At 46.0% G+C, this 22,586-nt stretch overlaps 1 protein-coding gene across 3 annotated transcripts in view; it reads right to left on the reverse strand.

The window, feature by feature from the left end:
* Positions 1-22,586, reverse strand: part of Lnx1 (ligand of numb-protein X 1) — a 107,259-nt gene that overhangs the window by 5,551 nt on the left and 79,122 nt on the right. For all 3 annotated transcript variants that reach the window (XM_060380764.1, XM_060380765.1, XM_060380766.1), the window contains 4 exons: positions 19,367-19,738; positions 11,101-11,235; positions 6,979-7,156; positions 5,442-5,667 (listed from right to left, as the gene is read on the reverse strand). In XM_060380764.1, coding sequence (XP_060236747.1) covers positions 5,442-5,667; positions 6,979-7,156; positions 11,101-11,235; positions 19,367-19,738 — 911 coding nt within the window. The remainder of the gene's footprint in view (positions 1-5,441; positions 5,668-6,978; positions 7,157-11,100; positions 11,236-19,366; positions 19,739-22,586) is intronic.

Raw genomic sequence — 22,586 nt, forward strand, 5'->3', positions numbered from 1 at the left:
AACGGGGGAATATTAAGACAAGGGAGGCATTGACTCTCGAAAAACAAAAAAAAAAAACAAAAAGAAAGTCGACCATTAGGATGTAAACTGAGTCCACTGGCCAAGCTAGTTTCAACAGAATGTCTTCTGCTGGATAAGATACTTCCGAGGTGTGAGTGCACTAGAGGTCATGAATTCGTTCATGTTCACCATGCTTCGTATTGCATTATCTTACCCATAGAGAATTTACTAAAATTGAATACTTTGGTCTTAATTTGACCTATGTCCTTTTTTTTTTTTAACAGTTTTTATCATTATTTTTATATTTTAATAATCACAAATCCAAAACACTAAGTCTGTGAATTAATGTATTTGTAGAAGAAAAACAAGAATGGCCAAGTTTGGAAGAACAGGAGAGGAGAGAAAATGATTTTCTGAGGACAGAAAATGATTGTGTAACCCGGTTTCTGACCATCTACAACATGTTACCTTCATTTTGTTAGCTCTGTCTATTTGAGTATTTTCACATTTTTGCCCTAACTTACAACATTTCCACTAATTTAAAATCTGAGTAGAATGCAGCGCCTCTTCCTGTGGCTAACTCCTGGGTCAGGTCAGTTTTGCACCTGCATTAGGGCTCCTGTGTAAAATGCTCTCCCTACATGCACTCCTGCTACTGTGTGCTCTTCAGGTCATGAACCAAGTACCTCTTTAGCTGATACTTAACCACCAAGGAAAGGAGCTCATCTAATACAGGTGGGATAAAAAAATCTGCTCTAAGTAATCGTCTGCAGAACATTGACTGCTTGTTATTACTTTCATAGTTCATAATAGTAGATGTTTGTAATGGAATATCTTGTCCTCTAGATTCTGAAATCAATAAAAGGTGTTTCCTAGTACATAAGAAGGGACTCATTATCTCATCAGTAAGTGTCTACTCAACAGCAGTCCCAGACCTTATGAAATACTAGACTTTTTTGGAAGGGTCTCCCCCATTGTTAGAGTAAATACTAAAAGGCATCATTTTACATATTAAATATAGGTAGGCCTGGGGGCAAGTGTCCAATACAGTGTTAAAAGTAACTCTGTTCTTATGATGTGGCCATTTGGGTTTTGACCAATGGGGTTTAATCACACAGGGAAGGTGATAGGGAAAATGACAAGAAATGGTAGCATAAGTGGCAGTGAAAGCTATCTATGCCATCCTGGTACAAGAGTCTCGTTTGGTGAGCTTCTCCAGAACTTGCTTTATAGTAGAAAACAAAGACATAAGTTACCGAAGCTAAATACAAGCTTAGCCTTCTCTTACTATGTCAAGAAGGGTAGGCTCAGCTTGCGAGCTCCTCCGTGCAGTGTGAGCATGTCACCTGACTGCTCTGAGCCTTAGTTTCCTACAGAGTCAGAGTAGGTGATTCTCACGTGATGGGGGAGTGCAGAGAGCATGGGAAACTCGGGAGAAACCCTGGCCCTTGCTCGGGGCTCATAAGCATTCATAAGCTGCTATTATGCTGCCTGGCTTAAATGTACCGAGACCTATCTCATGATGAACGTGTCAACAATTTAGCTAGGAAAAAAATGTTGATGCCTGTTTCCTTCCCCTTCGATTTTGATCATCCTGATTAAAATATGTTAGGAGCTTCAGGAGAGGAAAGGGTTAAATCCTTAGGCAAGAAGAGAAGTGAGTTCATGCAGATTTCTGCCATGCTAGTCCCGGATGAGAACATGCTTTGAAGAACTTCCAGATGTGGGAAGCGGGCCCTGAGAGCCAACAAAGTAAGATGTCATCGGTGTTCTCGGAGGCTGCTCCTGTTGAATGGCAGCTGGTAATCTGAAGAGCAGGCAGGATGGCTGGAGCTGCTAGCGGGGTGCTATCTGGTGACACACTTTTAACTGGTTCCCCATCACCTGCTCTTGCCCCTTGCCATCGCCTAAATCTGAGACCCACTGGTTTCACTCGGGAAATGCCAGCATGGCATACGAAGGCTACCCTCTTCATTTACATTCCTGCCGTGTGTTGCGCAGCATGATGCCATGGTGTTCTTGAGTCTAGGCCTGCTGACATGTGCGTCTTCACTGGCCTTACGTAACTGGCAAGACTTTATTAGGGCAAATAACCTTTCTCACATTTTGTTGAGTGAAGGGCGAAATGTAAATTAGACATTTCTGCACATGGAGAGGTTCAGTTGTGACCTTAATCAAACAGGTCAGATACAATTAACGTTGCTAAGGTGTGGTTTGGAATCTCTTACTACACAAATGGCTAGAGCAGTGTTGTGTCAGGAAGAGCAAAGCTAGGTCTCTTGAGGCCCTGAGCACTCAGGTTTAGAAGTTCGAGTAGGTCCCACCCCCACCTCATGGAAACTGAGGCTGCACCACTGGAGCGCACATCCTGAGATGAGGACAGGGACGGGACAGGACTGAGGCCTGAAAAGTGCCAGGGTAATTGTATTTCAAGTTTCCATCTGGCAGAATGAAGATACGGTTCCCTTTGTGCTTTAAGTTTCACTATCAAATCAACTAAGAAACCTGGAAACGCAGACTTCATCTTCAGCAAAATTTAGAGGTAGCATGTGTGAGGGAGAGCCACCTAAAGGTAAAGGGCATCAGAAAGGGAATTTGGCAGAGAGGACAGTCGAGCAGGAAAACCAGCAGAGCCACAATGAAGGCCTGCTCTAACCACACGAAAGTGGGCAGGCAGGTTTCCCCAGGTTCAGCTTGGCAGAGAAAGACATGTGCAAAGGGGTGAGAACCCAAGCAGATACCCATGAGGGAAAGAGGAGCCTGCGTCATATGGCTGGGCGTCCTGAGTGGCCTGCTAGGCTGACCTCGGTTGGTTTAGGAGAACGCACAAAGCCTATACCTAGAATATGGCTCTGACCCTTTTATTGGTCTTCAGTAGACAGCTGCTCAGGAAAAGAAAAATTATCCCACTCAAAAGAATTTTGAACCAACAGAGTTCATGGTACACAAGGAAGCAGGTACAGAGAGGGGTCAGAAAAGAAATAAGAAAAACCATTCAGTAGGAGAATGTTACACAAATTGAATGCCCCTATAGAATATGAAGTTGATAATCAATCACATCACTATGATTTGAATTACCTACACGGCAATGCGAACAAGGACTCAGTGCAGATGAGATTTCAAAGATGATGCCAGGCATGGTAACCATGCCTGAAGAGAGCCCCAGTACTTGGAAGGCAGAGCCAGGAGCATTGCTGGAAGTTTAGGGCATCCTGGGCTGTATACCAAGGCTCTCCCTCAAAAAGAGAGGAGGGTAGAGAGAGGAAGGAAGGAGAAAAGCAAAGACAACACATGGAGAAAAGAGTGTACAGAACATGAACACAGAGGAGAAGCTGCTCAGACATGAAAGTGGTCACAAAGGAGCAGCTGTAAGACTGAACACTGAGGAGTGAGAGAGCCGAGGAAAACAAGCCAAGAAAACAAGTAAACAGAACCAAGACAGCTGAAGAAAACTGAAAGAGCCCATTATCAAGTGCGTACATCTGGAGTCCCTGAAGAGCTGAGACAACAGGACAGTTTCTTTTGAACATGAGGTAAAAAGGCCAGGCCGCATGTGGAGAGAAGGGAATGAGATAGCTCTTGTCTTCCCACAGCTTCATTCCAACTATTACAGGTGCCATCCCTAAAGAAAAAAACGTGACACAATCTTGCGATATCCGCCTCACCTGCCCTGGCTTCACTGACGTGCAGTTCTTTAGCCCGTCCCTGCAGGCAGTGGGCATTGATGCTGCACTGACTATCATGATGCCCAAATCAATTCTTGGGTTTTCTTTTTAATTTTCAAAATGTTTGGAACATAACAGCTGACAGGACACCATTGTGCTTGAGTGCATAGATACCCAGGCTGGGGCAGGGAACTACAGCTGACCCCACAAGCTTGCTTTTATTCATGGATGGTCTGTGGCTGCCTTTATGACAGCAGAGTGAGGGGTTGCCAAGGCTGCACACCCTGTAAGCCTAAGCTGGCCAGCATTTTGCAGAAACAGTCAACTTCTCATATAGACAGACCTTTCCCGGAAAAATACTCCATGATGAGGGTAATGCTCGTTACCTCTGCTTAGTGAACTGAAGGTTCAGGAGAGGGGAGATGCTTCCTCCGCCCTCTGCTCTGGTACCCTCTGACCTGCTCACCATGTCATTAAATGCTGCAGGCAGGAAGGGTAGAAAAGGGCTCTGAGGTTCCGGAAGTCCCTGTCAGCTTGTGTTGACATCGTGTCACACTTCCCTTCGCTCTTGGAGGAAATGAGTGTGGTCTTGACAGCCCAGAAAGAGCAGAGAACGGCTGCCAATGCCAGTTGGCTCATGGGAGAAGAGAGGAGCCAAGGGCTTGATGCCTTCTTCCCCACACGAGGGAACAGTGGGGAGTATGGCAAAGTAGCTTTCAAATAAAAAGTATAAACAGACTTGGGGTTACAGTTCCAAAATTTCTTCTAAAATTTTTACTCAGTATAATAGTCTCCTATTTAGGCTCAGCTGTAAAGTGTTTAAAAGGCCTCAATGCTCAGTGTTCCACCTTCTAGGGATTCCGACAGATCTACTGCTTTAAAAAGTAATGTGATCAACTAGTAGAAACCCCAAAGGGAATCTACACCCATTTGTTTTTGAGGCTAATAAGTAAATAAAAGCTACCTACTTTCAAGAAAATGTTTTAAAACCAAATAAGTGCCCTGCTTCCATTATTTCATCCTATTCTAATACATCATTGGTAACATCAGTTTTTAACATTTAAGCTACACATTTGCAGGCAATAATCTAAAGGCCAGCAGATTTTGTTCTGGTCCACGGAAGCAAATATCAAATTTACCTGTCTTTTAAATAGTCAATTCATGTACATAAGCCATTTTGTGGGAATCTCCCCAAAGTCATCAACTGAGGTAATTTCACAGTTCATTGCAAGGCTCCAGGTATACCTTAGCACACTGGCAGCCCGGCTGCTTTCTAGAGAGCTTTCTGGAAGAGTCCCCAAAGAGAAGATGTTCTGAGCGGCATCCCAGCCAGCAGATGCTTGGCTCTCTGGAGCCCCAGCGTTCTGCTGTGTGGATAGTCAGAGCTTCTAGAAGCCTCATGGTAGGCCCACAGCTGGTATGCAGTGCCCACTCCTATCCGTGCGAAGATGAAACGGCCTGAGCTGGTGTAACTGAGCTCATGACTGTGGAAACACAGGCTGAATTTGTCAAGTCAGCTGAGCCCCTGCTACACGAACCCCTGGTAACCGCAAATGCCTCGAGGTCAACGCCTAGAAGTTTTTCCGCCTGGACTTCCACCTCCATCCTAAGATGTCTAGATGGCTTTTCATTTGCCAACAGAAGACAGAATCATTTCAAGCAGCCCCGTAAATAAGACTGGGTCCTAGCAAGATGCTGTGCCCAGGAATCAGCCCCAGACAGTGAAAGAGTGGTTTAAGAAATAGAATCCATAGGGGTGTAAAAACTGGGACTCACTGTGGTAATTCCAGCCACATGACCCAGGATGGAGACCAGTCACCAGGTGGGCTCACGTTATGATTGGAGTCCAGGGGTGCTGGGCTGCAGTCTTCCTGCGGCTCCTGTTCCCTGACTTCCAAGGCTTTGAGGACCACTGTGGACGATGTGCTCTTCAGTATGGCAACGGCCTCCATCCGGCTGACCTCCGTGAGCTCAATTCCATTCACACTCAATAAAATGTCACCTGAGACCAGAGAAGCAGAAGCATCCTTGGTGAGTCAAGTGGGATTCTGCTCCGTGTGTGGAAGGACAGGGGCTGACTGGACATGTGGACAGGGTGAGGAGAGGCGTGTATCTCTAGCTTACACTGACTTGAGGCTGGGTCTCATTTAGCAAATGGTAAATAGAGCACGTGGGAATGTCTTCTTGGGAGTCCCTAAAGATTACCTGTGGCTGTACACGAAACAGCTTTGTTGACTAGTTAACCAGAGAACCTGAAATTTCACTCTTTCATGTTAATTTCGTGTTTTCTTTAGCACACAGTGAGAGCAATTGACTAAAAGCTCCACTGTGCTCACAGAGCATGGTGTGTAGGACGCTACCAGCAAACAGGGACTGAAGTGAGAGTTAGTGTCTGGCACAGGAGACCAAGATAGACAAAGAAAAGGCCTGGACCTGAGCTTTCTCGGAGGTGGAGTGCAGTCACCATTTCCGGTTACTGCCTCTCTGTGCTGGGCAGAATGAGCGTTAGCTAAGCACCTACTTTGTTACAGAACTGCTCCTAGAGGTCACAGGCTACAAGAGCTCTCACTAAGTCACGTCCTGTCGGACCTGATCATTCTCAAGCCCTGAGCAGCAAGAGAAATTTAAAATGTACCTTTTTACCCTTGCTTTCTATTTCATTTATTTCTTAGCTTCTGTTTCTTTTGCCTCTTTTTTTTTTTTTATCTTAAATCTTAGCCCTAACAACAATTGTGCTAATCATTTCTCTACCTAGGTGACGACTTCATGGCTTGAACAGTGTTATTGGAACACATCCTTGCAGAGGTCAACTGTAGAAGAACTCAGAACAGGGATGGCTAACGGTGAGAGCAATTGACAGAAAGCTCCCAGAGCTCACCAGTGAGCAAAGAGTTTATACCGTCGTCAAATCAACGTTCGTCAGCTGGTTCATCCCATTTAGCCCACACAACATGGCACGGTTCATAAGTCAGCTTCACTACTGGATCAAGCCGGCAAAGAACCAGTTAGAATGTGTGGAGCTAAATTATACTTTAGAAGCGACCTGCTCACGGGTGTAGCGGCTGTCTGTCCAGCCTGGAAGGTCGAGGGGCTCTAGCTTTCCCAGCAAAGCTGCCTCACACCCACTCACACGCACTAAGAAGCCTTGACTTAGGCACTCGTGCTCATTCTAGTCGAAGGGACACAGCCATCATGGCCAGCACCCACTCTCACATGCTCTCTGAGACTGACAGAGCAGCTAGCGAACTCAGCAAGCTGCTAACTCCTCCCTGGGCTCTGGCACCCCAGCACCTTAATCCTCTTCATTTTGTACCTGTTTTTATTCTTCCATCTCTGCTTATGACTCCTCCAGGCTCAACACTGATGACATAGATGGGCAGGTCCCATTCCCTGTGTGATGCTCCCCCTCCAACGGTCATGCCGAGAGATTCGCTGGGGTCTTTTCGGACACTTACAACCTTCTCATGACAAGTGGCTGCAGGATGGAGGCGCTGAAGGCACAGACAGAAAGAACGTGGCACATGCGCTCACAAGGCATTTCCACATGCACACATTCCGCCATTTGCATCCAGAGGTGGCGGCGCTCGGTGCCACAGAGGACACACGAGAACCATCCTGTAACAGAGTTGATGTGTTGCAAACTCCAAAAGTTTACTTGGAATTTATGCTTCAGAACAGAATAGTAAATAGAGAGGAAACAGCCCGGAGACCACACAGAACTCCGAAGCTTACAAAGTGAACTGTATTCCAAATCTCTCCTGGGTGTGTGTGTGTGTGTGTGTGTGTGTGTGTGTGTGTGTGTGATCCATTTCTGACAGTGGTAGGCCAGCTTCTCAGAAAATTTATCATTCATGAGTATCGGTTCATTTTTTTCCTTCAGTACACTTTTCATATTTAAAATCATATTTATTTATGGTGTGTGTGGAGGTTTGCGGTGAGTGGGGGGCCATGCTGTATCATACATGTGGAGGTCGGAGGACAACTTGCAGAAGTTGGCTCTCGGGCTCCGCCATGTGGGTCCCAGGGACCAAACACAATTTGTCAGGCTCGACAGCAGGCGCCTTTACCCACTGACCATCTTGCTAGCCCAGCAAGCTCTTCTATGTAAAAAAAGAAAAAGAAAAGAAAAAAAGAAAAAAGAAAAAATGGACCTGGGCTGATGGCTTGGTGGCTAAAGTATTTGCTGCACAAGTCTAAGGAGCAGTGTTCGAATCATGGAGACCTCATATAAAAGCCAGGTGTATGAAAAATGGTGGCTCAGAGTTCAGGGATCTACGGGAGATGGCTACCTGGACTCATCAAGGAGACAAGCCCTGCCTCGGTGAGAGACCCAGCTTCAGCAGATACGGCGGACGCCTGAGAAGATGCCAGATGCCATGCTCTGGTTCCCACATGCGCACGCTCACACATGCGCATGCTCTCACAGATTTGTAGATGCACAGATGCACGTGCAAACCATACACACATGCAAAATCTCGCTCTATTTTCTACATCGTGCCCATTTCAGTACTTTCCAAACAGCTGGGCTAAGCGGCTGAACACCAGCGCGGCACGTGGCCTGTGTCCCTGATGGCTTTTTGCCTTCCCCACAAGAAGGAGAAGGAGGGAGAGAGAGAGAGACATAGATGGTAGTCATGGAGAAACCCAAGCCTCTGGGTAAATTCCTCGCGCCGAGTTGCCCAGCTTGGGTCAGGAGGAGGAAAGTATGACAGACATAATTCCTTTCAGTCTTTTTTTTTTTTTTTTTTTTTTTTTTTTTTAATTTCTCCTCTCACCCTACTCTGGAAGCCTTGAACTGTTTAATACTTAAAAGCCTGATTTGTGATGAAATAGTTCTCGCTGATTAAAAAACATGGGCAACTAAGAACGTATGGACTGTTGATCCTTTAGAATGTTTACCTATGGCTTAAAAAACACAGAGCATTTTAGACATCTAGAAAGCATCATAAGATCAGTACCCAGGGTACGGTTAGCATGTCTGTGCCACCGCTCTGGTCGCATGCCCTGTCCCCTCACACGGGTGGCCACTGGCCTACAGATGGTGCTTGGTGGTGCTTAACTCTTCAACTGGATGGAATCACTTCTGTTCCTCAAGTCCTAGCTTGCATTCCTTGGCATTTCCTGGGAGCATTTAAACTCCTATTTTCAAATGCCATGTTGTTTTCCTGAATCGGCTTAAAACCCAATCATCAAACAGCTTGGGTATCACTTTTAGGGTGTCAGGGCATCTCAGAGGCAGGCTGAAGTGTGAGGGGAAAGAACTGCTTTCCCAGTAGACTTTACGTTTCTGGGAATTCAGACATGTGAGGGAGGCAGCAAAGATCTGATTAGACCATCTTTGCTTTTCTGTGGCTTGTGGTACGTAGGTAGAAGGAATTATAGAGACTCACTGTGCTATAGGCCTCATTTATAGTACTTTAGTGAACGAAAACATAACAAATTCTATTTAATTCAACTGAATTCATTAATTAGATACAAGCTTTAGGTTAAGTTTTTTTTTTTTTTTAATCTCACATACAGTTTGACATTAGTGAACACTGTCAGATAACTTTTAAACATGGTATTTATTAGGAAGAAGGACCCATGGAGTCCTTATCCATAAAATCCTTTCCTGGGGTGGACTTTATCGGCACAGGTTGCCTCCCACACATAAACATGGAACTTGAGGATTTGTGGAGAGGTGACTGCTTGGAGATTTAGAATAAAGGTGATCTTGGGCTCCCTGATTCTAAGGCAGAGAGGTTTTCTGCAAACATTGCTCAAAAACATCCTCAGCGTGTGGCCTGATGTGGAAGGAAAGAGACATTCATCCATTTCACTGTGTCTGTTTCAGGAGTAGGTTTCTGGTTGGTTTTGAAACATTGGTTTATTTATTTATTTTAGTCTACGTGTGTGCACCATGTGTGAGCGAGCAGCAGTACCCTCAGAGATAGAAGAGGGCATCAGATCCCCTGGAACTAGAGCTACAGAGAGCTGTGAGCTGCCTTGTAGGTGCTGGGGGAGGATGGGTCCTCTGTAAGGGCAACACGTGTTCTCAACTGCTGAGCCTTCTCTCCGGCCCTGCTCATTTTCAGTAGCAAATAACACGACGGCTATTGATCAGCTAACGGCTATCGATCAGCTATCTGGGTAAGCAGCTGCTCGAAGCTGCTCATCATCACGACAGAATGCTAGACCAAGGTCAGAGGACTCTCAATCCCGACCGGATGGTGTCTGCACCAGTTAGACACACACCTCCACAGGAAGCTCACTCACTACATCTATTAGCAGCCACAGACAGCTACAAACTGGCTGGGTTGCCCTGCCTGCGGAGAGGCTGCAAAGGGAGGGAGGGGCTGAAAGGGAAGTACTCTACTCACAGAGGCATTTTTCTGGGTGCACGGTGGTATGCACTTTTCCTGGGGCCACTAAGATGGCCCAGGAAGTAAAGGAGCTTTGCCATCAAGCCGGATGACCTTAATTCAAGCCCTGGAGCCAATATGGTGGGAGGAGAAAACCAACTGCCACAAGCTGTCCTCTGACCTCTACACATGTACCATAGTACATGTATGTCTACATGCATACACACCGAAACACACAAAATAAATTCATCATTTCATAGATTTTTTTTTTTTTAAGTTTCTGGATTTGACTGACATAAGACAAGACACGTGCTCCTGGCTTGTCTAAGGCTCTACCCCCACTAATGTTCTGTGGGCTTCAAATGCTAGAAGTATCTCCCTAGTCACATGTGAAAACACAAAAATATTAAACATAGCAGGGGAGCCAGGCATGGTAGTGTGCACCTGTAATCCCAGCACTCGGGAGGCAGAGGCAGGTAGATCACTGTGAGTTCGAGGCCAGCCTGGTCTATGAAGTGAACCCAGGACTGCCAAGGCTACACAGAGAGAAACCCTGTCTCAAACAAACAAACAAACAAACAGCAGGGGAACCACAATTTCCAGGCATGTTGGGCAACTCAAAAACCATAAACCAAGCAATAAAGATAATCTCAGGCTCCCTGATCATAAAGCAGAGATGTTTTCTGCAAATGTTGCTCAAAAAGAACTCAACTTGCAGCCTGATGTGGAAGGAAAAAGACATTCATTCATTCCATTGTTGCCTTTCAAAGTTAATGGAAAACACTCGTTATGCAGAACGATTCTTAATTAAAAAACATGGCATGCATTTGGCTTACACTAGAAATCAGGTTCCCTTAGCAGGGCTGTAAGCTGGGATTTAACACTGCCCCAACACCTTCCTCATCACTCTCGCTCGGATCGGAGACACCTGTTACCTCCCAAGTAGGAAGATGGGACTTTGGCCTTTAAGTTTCACGAGTAGTGTCTATTGAAACGACAAAGTCCAGAGATAGCCCTTAGACACGTGCGCGTACACGGCCTTCCCAAGAAACAGCCCTGTGCAGGAGCTGCCAACACACCCGGCCCGGCCTCACCTTAAAAGCTGTGTTCCTCTCCCCTGGGCCTGGGGACGGCTGGCCATTGCTGATCCAGCCAGCTTCTTGAAAGATGTCTGGGCTGGGCTGTCGAACCTGGCGGGATATGACGAAGTGGACACGTCTTTCACTGGCCTGGACAAGAGGACATCAAGTTAGACATGTGCACAGGCCTAGCTCCAGGGCCTTGTGAGGAAACTGCTTTCATTTTGCCTCTTATTTAACGGAAGAATCAGGCGTCTGGCATCTCTTTCCTTATGTGGTGCTGGAGACTGAGCCCAGGGTCTCTGAGCATATATTGAGGTAAATTCTCTGCCATGAGGTCCACCCCAACCCCTCTACATTTCTTCTTCTTCTTCTTTTAATGTGGTCCAAGCTGGAAGGGCATATATTTTTCAAAGATTAATTTAATTTTTAATAATGTGTGTGCATCATATAAGGGGGTATGCATGTAAGTGCAGGTGTTCTCCAAGGACAGAGAGGGGATTGGAGTTCCCTAAATCTGGTGTATGTATGGCTGTGAGCCACGGGGTATGGGTCCTGGGAACCGAACTCAGGTCCTCTGCAAGAGCAGCGTGCACACTTCACCAGTGAGCCATCTCTCCACCCCCACTCTAGATTTTTCGTGTCCGTGCCCAGCTTGTACTTTGGCAAAAGCGTGAGTTATTTAACTTGAAACCAGGGACTGGACATTGCTTCAAGGCAAAAACCTAAGAAAGGACTGACTCATGCAAGTCTTTGAAGAGACACCATTAGATCTTCTTACTGTGCTTTTAATGATGAGCTCGGCTGCAGACCGAAAGCCTTCCTTGGGCACCAACGTGAAGCAATCTATATCAGAGTTCTAGACAAAAAGTCAGCAGTGAAGAAAGAGAAGCAAGGTCGGAGGCAGCAACTCCGACATTACGGAAATGTAAGTCCTGTGACTATAGCAGATTCTGATCCTTATGAACACTGGTACTTGGGCAGAAGATTCTGAAGGGCAAACGTATCACTTATCATGAAGGCTCATTCCAAAGGATGAATAACTGATTAGCTTTCTGCCATGGATAAATTTCCTGTGCCTCTGACTGCGAGTGTCAGAACCCAGACATGCCAATCCTCTACGTTTCAGCTCTGCGGGGAAGAAAAGGTCAGGCCATAGGCCCGAGGAACCCATCAAAACAGCGAGGTTGATCGCCTAACTAAAGTAGCTGGTGAATCCTCCCATCGCCTCAGTAATCTCTTCAGTGAGCAGTGGTAATGGAAGAGCTATGGACTGATCTAGTTAAAGAGGCATATGGGAAAAACCAGGTTCAGAGACCAGGAAGGTGGAAGAGTGGAAGGTCTGATGGTCCCTCTTGTCATTACAGCTCTTGACCATGCACCGCAGCAGAAGCGCACACTGACAGGGTCACGGAGGGTGGTTATAACTTAGACTAACTTTTAATACACTGATTGGAGTGTAGTAAGAATATTATAAATATCACAAGCGGATGGCCGGCTAGGTGAGCTGTTCATTCCATACCCATTTAGAAAATGCTACCAAGTGGCTTGACGGAGGAAGCTGGAGCTCCGCCCACTTTCCTTTCTGCACAGCTCAAACTCACCCAAGTAAGTGCTTCCAGGCCCTTCCTGTGAAGACTCACACACGAATGCCCACAAACATGCGTGCGCCCATGCACACATGCAGAGCTCAGGTAAAACAGCGCAGACCTACAGCGTCACCAACTGTGTTCAACTCCTGGAAGAGAATCTTGTAATAATGTGTCTCTTCTTCCGAATTGCAAGCCTCAGTTCTCTTCAAGAACTCTCTCAGGTAAAACTCGTGCAAAGATAAGCAGCAATAGACGCTCGGGTCAAAACCTCAGCCCCTGAGCCCGAGTGCGCCCTCTTATCTCTGTGGAGACCCCACTGTTGAGAGGGCTGTTGGCAGCACTTTGGCTCTGGGCTGGAATCGTATTCTGCTTGTCTTGGACGGCGAGCAGTACATGCTCCGGGCAATGCCGTATCAGAAATGTGAATACTGCAGGATTACATTCGGCTCAACTCGCTGGGCGAAATCCAAACTGCCAAGCAGCAGCATGCGCAAAGCTAGTTAGTTAATTCATGTCTTTGAGCACGCCATTTCTCATGCTGGCTCAAGAATGAAGTGCTGGCAGGACCAACACCCCAATAAATTACACTGGTATCAACTGACTTGCAAGTAAATTCTCTGCAAGGCTGGATCTGTGGCTCTTACCAGCCACCTCATGAATTGTCCTCCGGGAGGCTGTTTGGTGCCCCTTTTTCCACAGCCTCAGAGGTATGAGGTTGGCTGATGTGTTTGTTCTGGCACTGACTCTTAGCAGCAGCTGGAGGCAGGCTTGAGAAACAGTCCTGGGTACGATAGTCTTTCTTTCTCCTGCAGTGACTGTGGTACGTGAGAGGAGAGACAAGGCAGAGGTACAGAAAGGATGAAAGTAAGATCGATGCTTGGTTTCGTGCCCACATCTACTCAGGAAGATGGGCACAGCAGAGTTGGTGTTTCAATGAGAAGGGGCGGCCAAGAGGGCCAGAGGTAAGTACAGGCAGAGCAAAGGTTGGCCGAGACCTCTATGTGACACTGTAAGCTTCTTACCCAGCCGAGGGTTCCCCCAATTGTAAGGAAAACTGAAAATGAATATGGCATCTGCGCTGCTTTGGACACACACATACACACACACCACCCCAAACAAATGGAATTTAAAAAAATTTTGACAAAATTCATCATTTGTACTCTTTTCAAATAGGGAACGGTATTTCTATGCTGCTTGGTGACCTCATTTCTTCTTCAACATTCAAATATCACTCTTACTTCATTGGCTCACGATAGCAAAGCCCTGGGCACTGTGGGGCTCCGATGGCATTAATGTGGAAAGTCACAGATAGGCAAGAGCTGCCAGATACTGTCCCTCCACATTTTCCCCTGTGGGCCCCCGTTCCGTTCCACTGTAACATCCTGGCCATGCTGTCAATCCGCTCATGTGTCCATGCCCCCCCGAACCAGGACCTAAACCTCCCTAGGCAGCATGTGCCCCTGAAATAGAGCACTAATTAGAAAGCATGTCTTTAGACTGAGCTTCAGTCAATTCTAGCTATATCCTGTAGGACAACCCCAAACCATTGTCTGCCATGACAACCATTGTTAAAGATGACTCACTTTCATCTCTGGCTCTTTTCTGGGGCAGCTGTTTCTGCCCTCTTCAATATTGATGCTTAAGAGGCGAACCTTGGCCCCACCCTAATGAAGCTGGATAGAGCTGGGGTGTAGACCCGGACCAAGACAATAAATTCTAGCCTAGCCATCTCAGGAGAGTCTTCTTCCTAAATGGACCAACAGCACAGAGGACATCAGGATGGAATCCCCATTTTGTTATTTCATGCAAAGACTACTGTCCCTGTGTTCTGCAGGGCCAAGAGGTACATCCATTTTCTTCATTAACAATCCATTGGAAGGTGGCGGAAAGGTTGTCAGGGCCTCACAACAGCACAGCCTGCCTCTAAAACCATGTGATGGGATATACATCTTCCTAGGCCATTAGAACCAAGCTGCTAAGCTAGGTCCCCAGTCACCCTTGTTGACCATGTGACAGATACGACATACTATGTAACAAGGTTGGGAACAAGGTTCTTGCCCTTACCCTCCTTCTAGTGAGCAAGAAACTTGGGGAGAGAAATTCTTCCCTCGGAGCCAAAAGCTGCAGGCTCCATAAGCACAAGCCTAGAATAGGCTAACAGGCCATGGGAAGCTGGTGAAGGAACGTGTGAAAGCAAACGTAGAATTTGCCCATCACTGAGATTTCTAGTACTGAGCACAATGCCTGACACACTGTTATTATTATCATCGTCATCATTACGACATCATGAGTCTCTCTACAGAGTAAACCTCATCCGCAAGCTAAACACTGTTAGGAACATCTGGTCACAGAGCCAGGAAATTGAGGGGCTTTGAGGAAGGGTGGTGAGGAGATGTGAGGATTCCATCAGAACTGAAAAAGGAGAATTAGGTCAGGCGTTTGCTCTGTTTTACTTAGCAGACTGTAGCGCCATAATCAGTTTTATATTCTCAGCAGCATATTACCTTTTAGAAATAAGAGAGTGGGTGATGGTGGACATACAGCTGGTGATGTATAGAGGGCCACAGAGAGGTCAATGACAAAGTCAAAATGAGATTTTGGTACCCAGGTCCCTGAATCTGCTGATTGATGGACAACAGGACGCAGACACTCCTCTGCCTCAGCACCGCTTCTTTTCAGGGAGCCGGAGGTTACTATTCCCGGTATTATTTCTCTTCCACAGAAACACAGAAACACACATCGGAGGTGGGGGAAGGTGGGGATGAGCTCTGGAGAAAGGGCAGTGGGGTTTCCAGGCCCTCTAACACTTGGATGTACAGCTGCACATGGGATGCATTCTCATAAAACGTACATGTAAGTGCTATATGGGTTTCCAAGTCCCACTTTCTCAAAAAAATAAAATAAAATACAGATTTAGAGTCCTATTTAGTAATCATGTGGGCTTTGAGAATTGAGCATAAGCAGATTTAAGTTTAGTCTATGCACACTAAATTTACTGCAGGACCCTGGTAGGACAATTTATGGAAGCAGGGCTTGGATTCCACATGAGCTGTGCTTATCTGTAGAAATACACAGACCTAGCAGGTCCTGTTTCACTGGTGGTTCTTATTGGCTCCCGGGGACTTGAAAGTTTGAATTCCCACAAAAGTTCTGCCTTGTTCTTTCCAGGTACAAAGTACAACTCCTGAGGTGGAGAGCTGTCTTTAGAGTAAGTGTAGGCAACATGAGCCGGGCATTGTTTACTTTGGGGTTCTGTCAAAAGCCCTATCACAGTCTTTTCCAAAGTTTGAACAGGCTGACTTTCAGTTCTTCGATGAAATAACTGCATGTTTAAATATTATTTCATCCAAAAACCCAAAATCACACATATGGCAGTATTACTATAAACTGGTTTGATTTTTTTTCCAGTTTCTGGAGTTGCCTTAAAAGAAAGAATAAAAGGGAAGGGTAGAAGGAGAGGGAGATAAAGAAGGGAGGGAAGAGGAGGGAGAGAGAGAGATGGGGAGAGGGGGGAGGGGGAGAGAGGGAGAGAAGAAAAGTCAGGAACAGGACAGGAAAGGAAAAGAACATGGAGGGTTACTCAATTTGAAATTCACAATTGCTTTCTTTGTTGTCTCTTTATATTTGAACTCCTAAACAAACATAACTCACTAATCTAGATTGCACATGGATGGAAATTCCTTATGTTCTTAGAACTCCCGGGTTCTCGTGGTGATAACTGGATGGAATAAGCCGACCCTCTGGGATACAGATGTCGAGATCTCTTTTCCCTCTTTCATCTGACTTCTCTTTGTTCTGTTATCTCAAGTATGACATCAGATAGTTCCCAAAAAAAAAAAGGTTGTTTTCCATATACTTTTTCCAGAAAGGATGCTCAAAAAAGCTTGAGGAATTAACAACGGTGAAGACCCACGTGGTTCTTACTATGCTGCTAAGAGAGTCTGCTGCTGCTCCGTGTAGGAGGCGTCTTTCTCTTTAAGGTTTTCCTTCTTACAGGGCCTAACAGTGTCCTAACCCTGGGGACTGGTGTGCCCAGGCTGCTGCTGAGTAAGCTGAGGGTAGGGGTTTTACATATGTAAAGTTGGCCGGATTTAAAACAGTTGTGAGGGGCTATACTTCCAGGAAGTAGTGTGGAAAAAAAAAAGTGTGTTGTCTGATGGGAGAGAAGATGACCAAGAGGACGCATTCTCTGGGAATTTCTCTGTGAAGCAAACGTGATTCATGGAGGGAGACAGGGCCCACATGGGCAGTACAGTCAACGGCCGGGCAGAATTTGAGTCTCAGTCTTTGAAGGGTATTTAGTTTAATCCCTGTGTCCTGGTGTGTGTTACAAGTATCACATAAATAAAATCCACTTTTCAGAGACAGAAAGCTATTGCTTAGTTGGTTTTTTTTTTCACAGTGTTTTTTTTTTTTAATTCTTTTCCAACTAGCTTTACCATAGCCTTTCTGATAATTAAAAGTTTTCTTTCTGCTTATAAAGCAGATTGGCTTTGTTTAGTAAGCAAAGGGATTTTTTAAAAAAGGAATTCCCACTGTTAGGCAAGATTTTATTTCATGCATTTACTTTCTCAGGGAAAAACACGTCCTTCTGTTATTAATCTTCAAGAGTAAAATGCCATATGTAATCAAGATTTTTCCAAATAACATGAGTTAGAGTTTTTCTTTTGCCTCTTGCGAAAGTACAGTTGGCAAAGATGTGCTCCAGAACAGAAGTTTCAGAGAGTGACCTGCAGAGGGTGCTAATATGTGTAACATGAAAAAAATATTGATAATCCCTTAGGGTCTAATTTTTAAAGGCGAAAAAAAAAAAAAAGTAAGCTAAGATGGCTACTTCCTAAGGGGGAAAAAAGGCTTTTATTTCATGTATGACTATTGCACCTTGTCTGTTTTTTTAGTCTAGCTCTGCCTTCTGCCTTCTTGGGTGTACAAAATCAGGGACAGGATGTTTTTCAAGCTTTGAGAAGCAAGCAACCATGGACACCTCATTCACCAATGTGCTGGGCAGTGTTTGACACAATAGTGGCCGCTCAATTAATGATAACTAAGCAAAGCCAAGGGGATTAAAAGTAGAGATTACATTGTAGGGTGAAAGAGCATCTGTTAAAACAGATGTAGGTCTGGTTCTGGGGTAAATAGCTTAATAAGAAAAATCCTCAGAGATTGGAGCAATGAGCAAAATGTATTATATATATTTGCCTATTTGCAATTTGAGAAACTTTTTAGACACTTACATATAATAAGCACTCATTCACTGAGTGTTTAAAAGATCTAGACATTGTTCTAGGTACTTAGAGGCTGTAATAAGTCACTATACTCTATATACTATATGCCACTATACTTTTCTAGATTGGCAGGTAGCCTAAAACAGAAACAAAGTAGGTTGCAGGACAAAGGGAGGAGGGGGAAGGAGAGGGAGAGAAGTGGAGAAGAGAGGGAGAACACACACACTGTAAGATTATCAGTGAAGATCATGACTATTTTTGTCAGTCGGGGTCTTACTTGGCTAGTTACTTCTTACTTGAAAATGCCAGCTCTCTGGATTACCTCACTCAGGATGATCTTTTCTAGTTCCACCCATGTGCCTGCAAAGGTCATGGTTTCCTTGTTTCGAATAGCTGGGTATTATTCCGTTGTGTAAATGTGCCACAATACAGAAAGACATGCATGGTATATACTCACTTATAAGCAGATATTAGCCATATAATATAGGACAACCATACTAAAAACTACAGTCCTATAGAAGCTAAACAACAAGGGAGGATGCTTAATTCTCATTTAGAGTGGCAAACAAGACAGAGTCCAGAAGCAGTGGAAGAGAGGAAACAGGATGGGAGCCTACTATAAAGAGTCCTCTGAAAGGCTGCACCCAACAGGGGATGGAAGAAGATGCTGAGACTCACAGCCAAACTTTGGGCAGAGCTCAGGGTGTCTTATAGAAGAGGAGGGGATAGAAGGACAGGGAGTAGACTGGGCCCCCACAAGGAGACCAACAAAGCTAAAAAATCTGAGCCCAGAGGGTCCTGCAGACACTGATGCACCAACCAAGGACCATGCATGGAGAGGACCTAGAACCCCTGCTCAGATGTAGCCAATTGGCAGCTCAGTCTCCATGTGGGTTCCCAAGTAAGGGGAGCAGGGGCTGCCTCTGTCATGAACTAAGTTGCCTGCTCTTTGATCACTTGTCCCTAGCAAAGTGGCTTTACCAGGCCACAGAATAAGAAGATCCAGGCAGTCCTGATGAGACTTGATAAGCTAGGGGCAGATGAGATGGCAGGGGAGGAGAACTCTCCCTTTCAGTAGATGAAGGGAAGAGATCAGGGGGAACAGGGAGGGAGGGTGGGACTGGGAGAAGTTGAGGGAGGGTGCTTCAATCAGGATATATAATGAATAAATTGTAAAAAAAAAAGTAAAAAAAAGCAAAGAGAAAGAGAGACAGAAAGAAAAGAAGAAAGAAAAGAAAAAGAAAAAGAAAGAAAGAAAGAAAAGAAAGAAAGGAAAGAAAGAAAGAAAGAAAGAAAGAAAGAAAGAAAGAAAGAAAGAAAGAAAGAAAGAAAGAAAGAAAGAAAGAAAGATGCTAGTTCTCCTTGCCTTCCCTAGAGGGAGGGTGGCAGAGTGTGGTAATCGCCTGAGCGCTCCTGCTCATGTGGGTGTTTCCGACTGGGATCTCAGGGTGACTGCTGACCCACCTGAATCAGATGAGCTGCGCTTTCTGGACTGCCAAATCGGAGGTCGTGCCCATTGATGGCCAGCACGCGATCGTTCTCCTCCAGCTGGCCGTGTCGGTCGGCGACACCGCCGTTTAGCATGTTGAAGATGAACACCCCGGGCTCGTCCACTCTGCGGACCAGCTTGATACCGAGCTGCTCCTCGGGGCTGCTTTTGTGGAGAATGACGTGGAAGCTGTCATCACGGGGTCCGTGGGAGTCCTGAGCCTGCCCATTGCTCCTGCTGTGGAACTTCTGCTCCCGCAGCACCGTGAGCCGCAGCACCTGGCAGGGCTGCCGCAGGAGCCGCAGGGCGTAGTTATGAGGGACGTTGCTGATGTCCATTCCGTTAACCTGGGGGTGGGGCCGTTTGATAGTGAGTGTGCCTGCTCCACGACTTCCGGCAAGGTCCAGGCCAGCATGGGTCTGATCTTTAGCATCACACGGGCCCACAGAGTAACGGAGGTATTCTCCCCTAGCTGGCTCCACTATCTCCTTTTCTCCTGTATCCAAATGGCCTAACCGTCCCCAGTAATTTTCTGGCCCCTATGACTCCAGCACTTTCTTCCTTCATCCTCCTCCTTTACCTTGGCCCATATGTCTACTTGCAGAATCCTGACCTTCATTTCTGTGGCCTGCCAAGTTTTTTATTTTATTTTATTTTAGTTGATAGAGAAGGAAGGAAGAAAAAAATTTAAAAATGTGAAAGAAAAAGAAAAAGTCACTTTCCATGCCTGGCAGTGAAGGCACACGCCTTTAATCCCAGCAGAGGCAGACACAGGAGCATGTCTGTTAGCTCAAGGCCAGCCTGGTCAATGGAGCAAGTCCCAAGACAACTAGGGCTACACAGAGAAACCCTGTCTCAAAAGCAAAACAAGCAGATACTTTTATATTTTATTCAAATTTGCATTCTTTAAGTCATGGGAAGCACAGGCCTGACCACTTACATGCAGCCAATACCAGTTGATAATATCCAACGCCATTTAGAACAAAAGGAGTTGGCATTTTCTTTCTTTCCTTCTCTTTTTTTTTCTTTGTTTTTTTCAAGATAGGTTTTCCCTGTGCAGCCTTGGCTGCCCTAGACTCAGTTTGTAGACCAGGCTAACCTTGAACTCACAAGATCCAATTGTCTCTGCCTCCTCGTGTGCTGGGATCAAAGGTGTGAGCCACCACACCAGCTATTTTCTTTACGAAACCCTTCAACAAAGTTTTTCTTACTGGGTTACCCATAATTTCACTTCCAGACCCTCTGTGTGTGGGCATGAGAGAGAGAGAGAGAGAGAAAGAGAGTCAGAGAAAGAGAGGTGTGTGAGAGAATGTATAAACATAAATGTGTTTGTATGCAGAGCATCTGTGTGAATGTGCCTGAGCATGTGTGTTTCATGTTGTTGTATCTGTGAGTGTGCATGTGCATATGTGAGTAATTTTGCACGTCAAAGTATGTGAGTGTTCCTGACCAGGTGTGGATGGGTTTGTTATGGTATCTGTGTGAATGTGCCTGAGTGTGTTTTCACGTTACATTATCTATGTGAGGGTATCTGAGCGTGTGCGTTCTCTTGCGTGTTAGAGTATGTATGTAAGTGCGCCTGAATGTGTTTGCATGTTACAGTATCTATGTGAGGGGGCCTGAGCATGTATGAGTGTGTTGTATGACACACTACATATGAGTGCCCCTGAGCCTGTGTGTTATATGACACACTTTCTGGGAGTGGGCCTGCGTGTGCGGGTATGCACTGATACAGTGTCTGTGACCGTGTCTGGATGTGTGACAGTGTGAATAGGAAGGCCAGGTATGGACACAGATGTCTGCAAGGTCCCCTGCCTTTCTAGTTAGGTTCCAACTAGAGAGGGGTGAGGGGGACTTGAATGATTTCGGACAAACTAGTGCAAAAGCAGATTCTAGGCTATTTACTGAGAAGCTGATCCCTCTACAGTACTCCTTAAATATCCCGAAGCCAGGCCTCTCATTTGGGCCTCGCTAATAACCTACGGGACTGCTGCTGCCTCCGACATTCTGGCTTTAATTACCCTGGCTCCACAGGCCCAGCCTGGGGGCTGCGGCCCCCGATGTTTGCCACTGCTCTGGAAGAAAACAGTTCCCAGCAGTCCTGTGCTCTTCCTGAGAGGGGGCCCCACAGACGGCTTCTTAAATTTCTAAGGGTTTCCTAAAATTTCTTGTACTTGAAGCCAATCGTTAGAGGCACGTTGGAATGAGCTTCGAAAGAGCCATAGTTTAGGTCAACCAGCGCCTCCTGCTGCAGTTCGGAGATGAATGGGGCTCCCTCAGTGAAGGCAAGGAGCACCCTTGTCGAAATACAAGAGAACGCTACCCAGAAGGTGACACAGTCTGCTGTCCCGTTATCCCAGGGCCAACCGAAGTCAGGGTCACCCGGCAAAAGGTTCCTGCATTCCTTTCCTCAGCAAGTGCCTCCAGCTGAGGGCTAACAGAGAGCTTTTTATTTTATTTGATTTTATTTTAATGCAGCCCTCCCAGGCAGTCATCTCCCTTGGAGCCGGAGGGGGGAAAGGGGGGGAATCCTGCTGTGAGTTGGGTCCTGATAGTTTGCGGCCCACTAGAGTAATGGACACTGCCTGTGCCACACCCCGGGCGACCAGTGGGAATGTCAACATTTCTGCAGTAACTGCTCTCAATTATTTCTCCTCTCATTCCAATTAGTTTGCCAAACAAACAGCTCATGCTGGGACAGGGGTCGACCCTCTGCGGGCCTTCGAAGGGTGGGATGAGACTGTTATCTGAGTATCAGATAAGAAGCAGATGAATTCAGGGCGGGGGGTGGGGGGGAGCCTCCAGGCCCTTTGGCTCCCGGTTGACAGCTGTCTGACAAACAGTCGTTCCCCCTTCCTTTCTGTCCTGAAAATCCTTCCGGAAAGTCTCTTCTCTCAACCATGCCGTAGAGGACGGTACGCCTAAGCCAGGCCATTCCACTCCTGCCTCCCTGAGAATGCCTGAGTCATCAGACTAGATTAGAGATGGCCATTAAGTTACAGGAGATTCTCCGTAGAAGGGCCTCTGAGCACAATTAGATCAAACACAGCCGTTTCCATTAATCTGCTTTACAATTTTAGAAGATACATGCTCCAGTCTTATTTTATCCTAATGTGTTTTTTTTTTTAAAGGAGAGGAACATCAAAAAAAGAAAAGAGTAAATGGAGAACGAAAGGGGGGAAGGTGAAAACAAAG

Source organism: Meriones unguiculatus, chromosome 3 (assembly GCF_030254825.1).
Source record: "Meriones unguiculatus strain TT.TT164.6M chromosome 3, Bangor_MerUng_6.1, whole genome shotgun sequence".
Classification (NCBI taxonomy): domain Eukaryota; kingdom Metazoa; phylum Chordata; class Mammalia; order Rodentia; family Muridae; genus Meriones; species Meriones unguiculatus.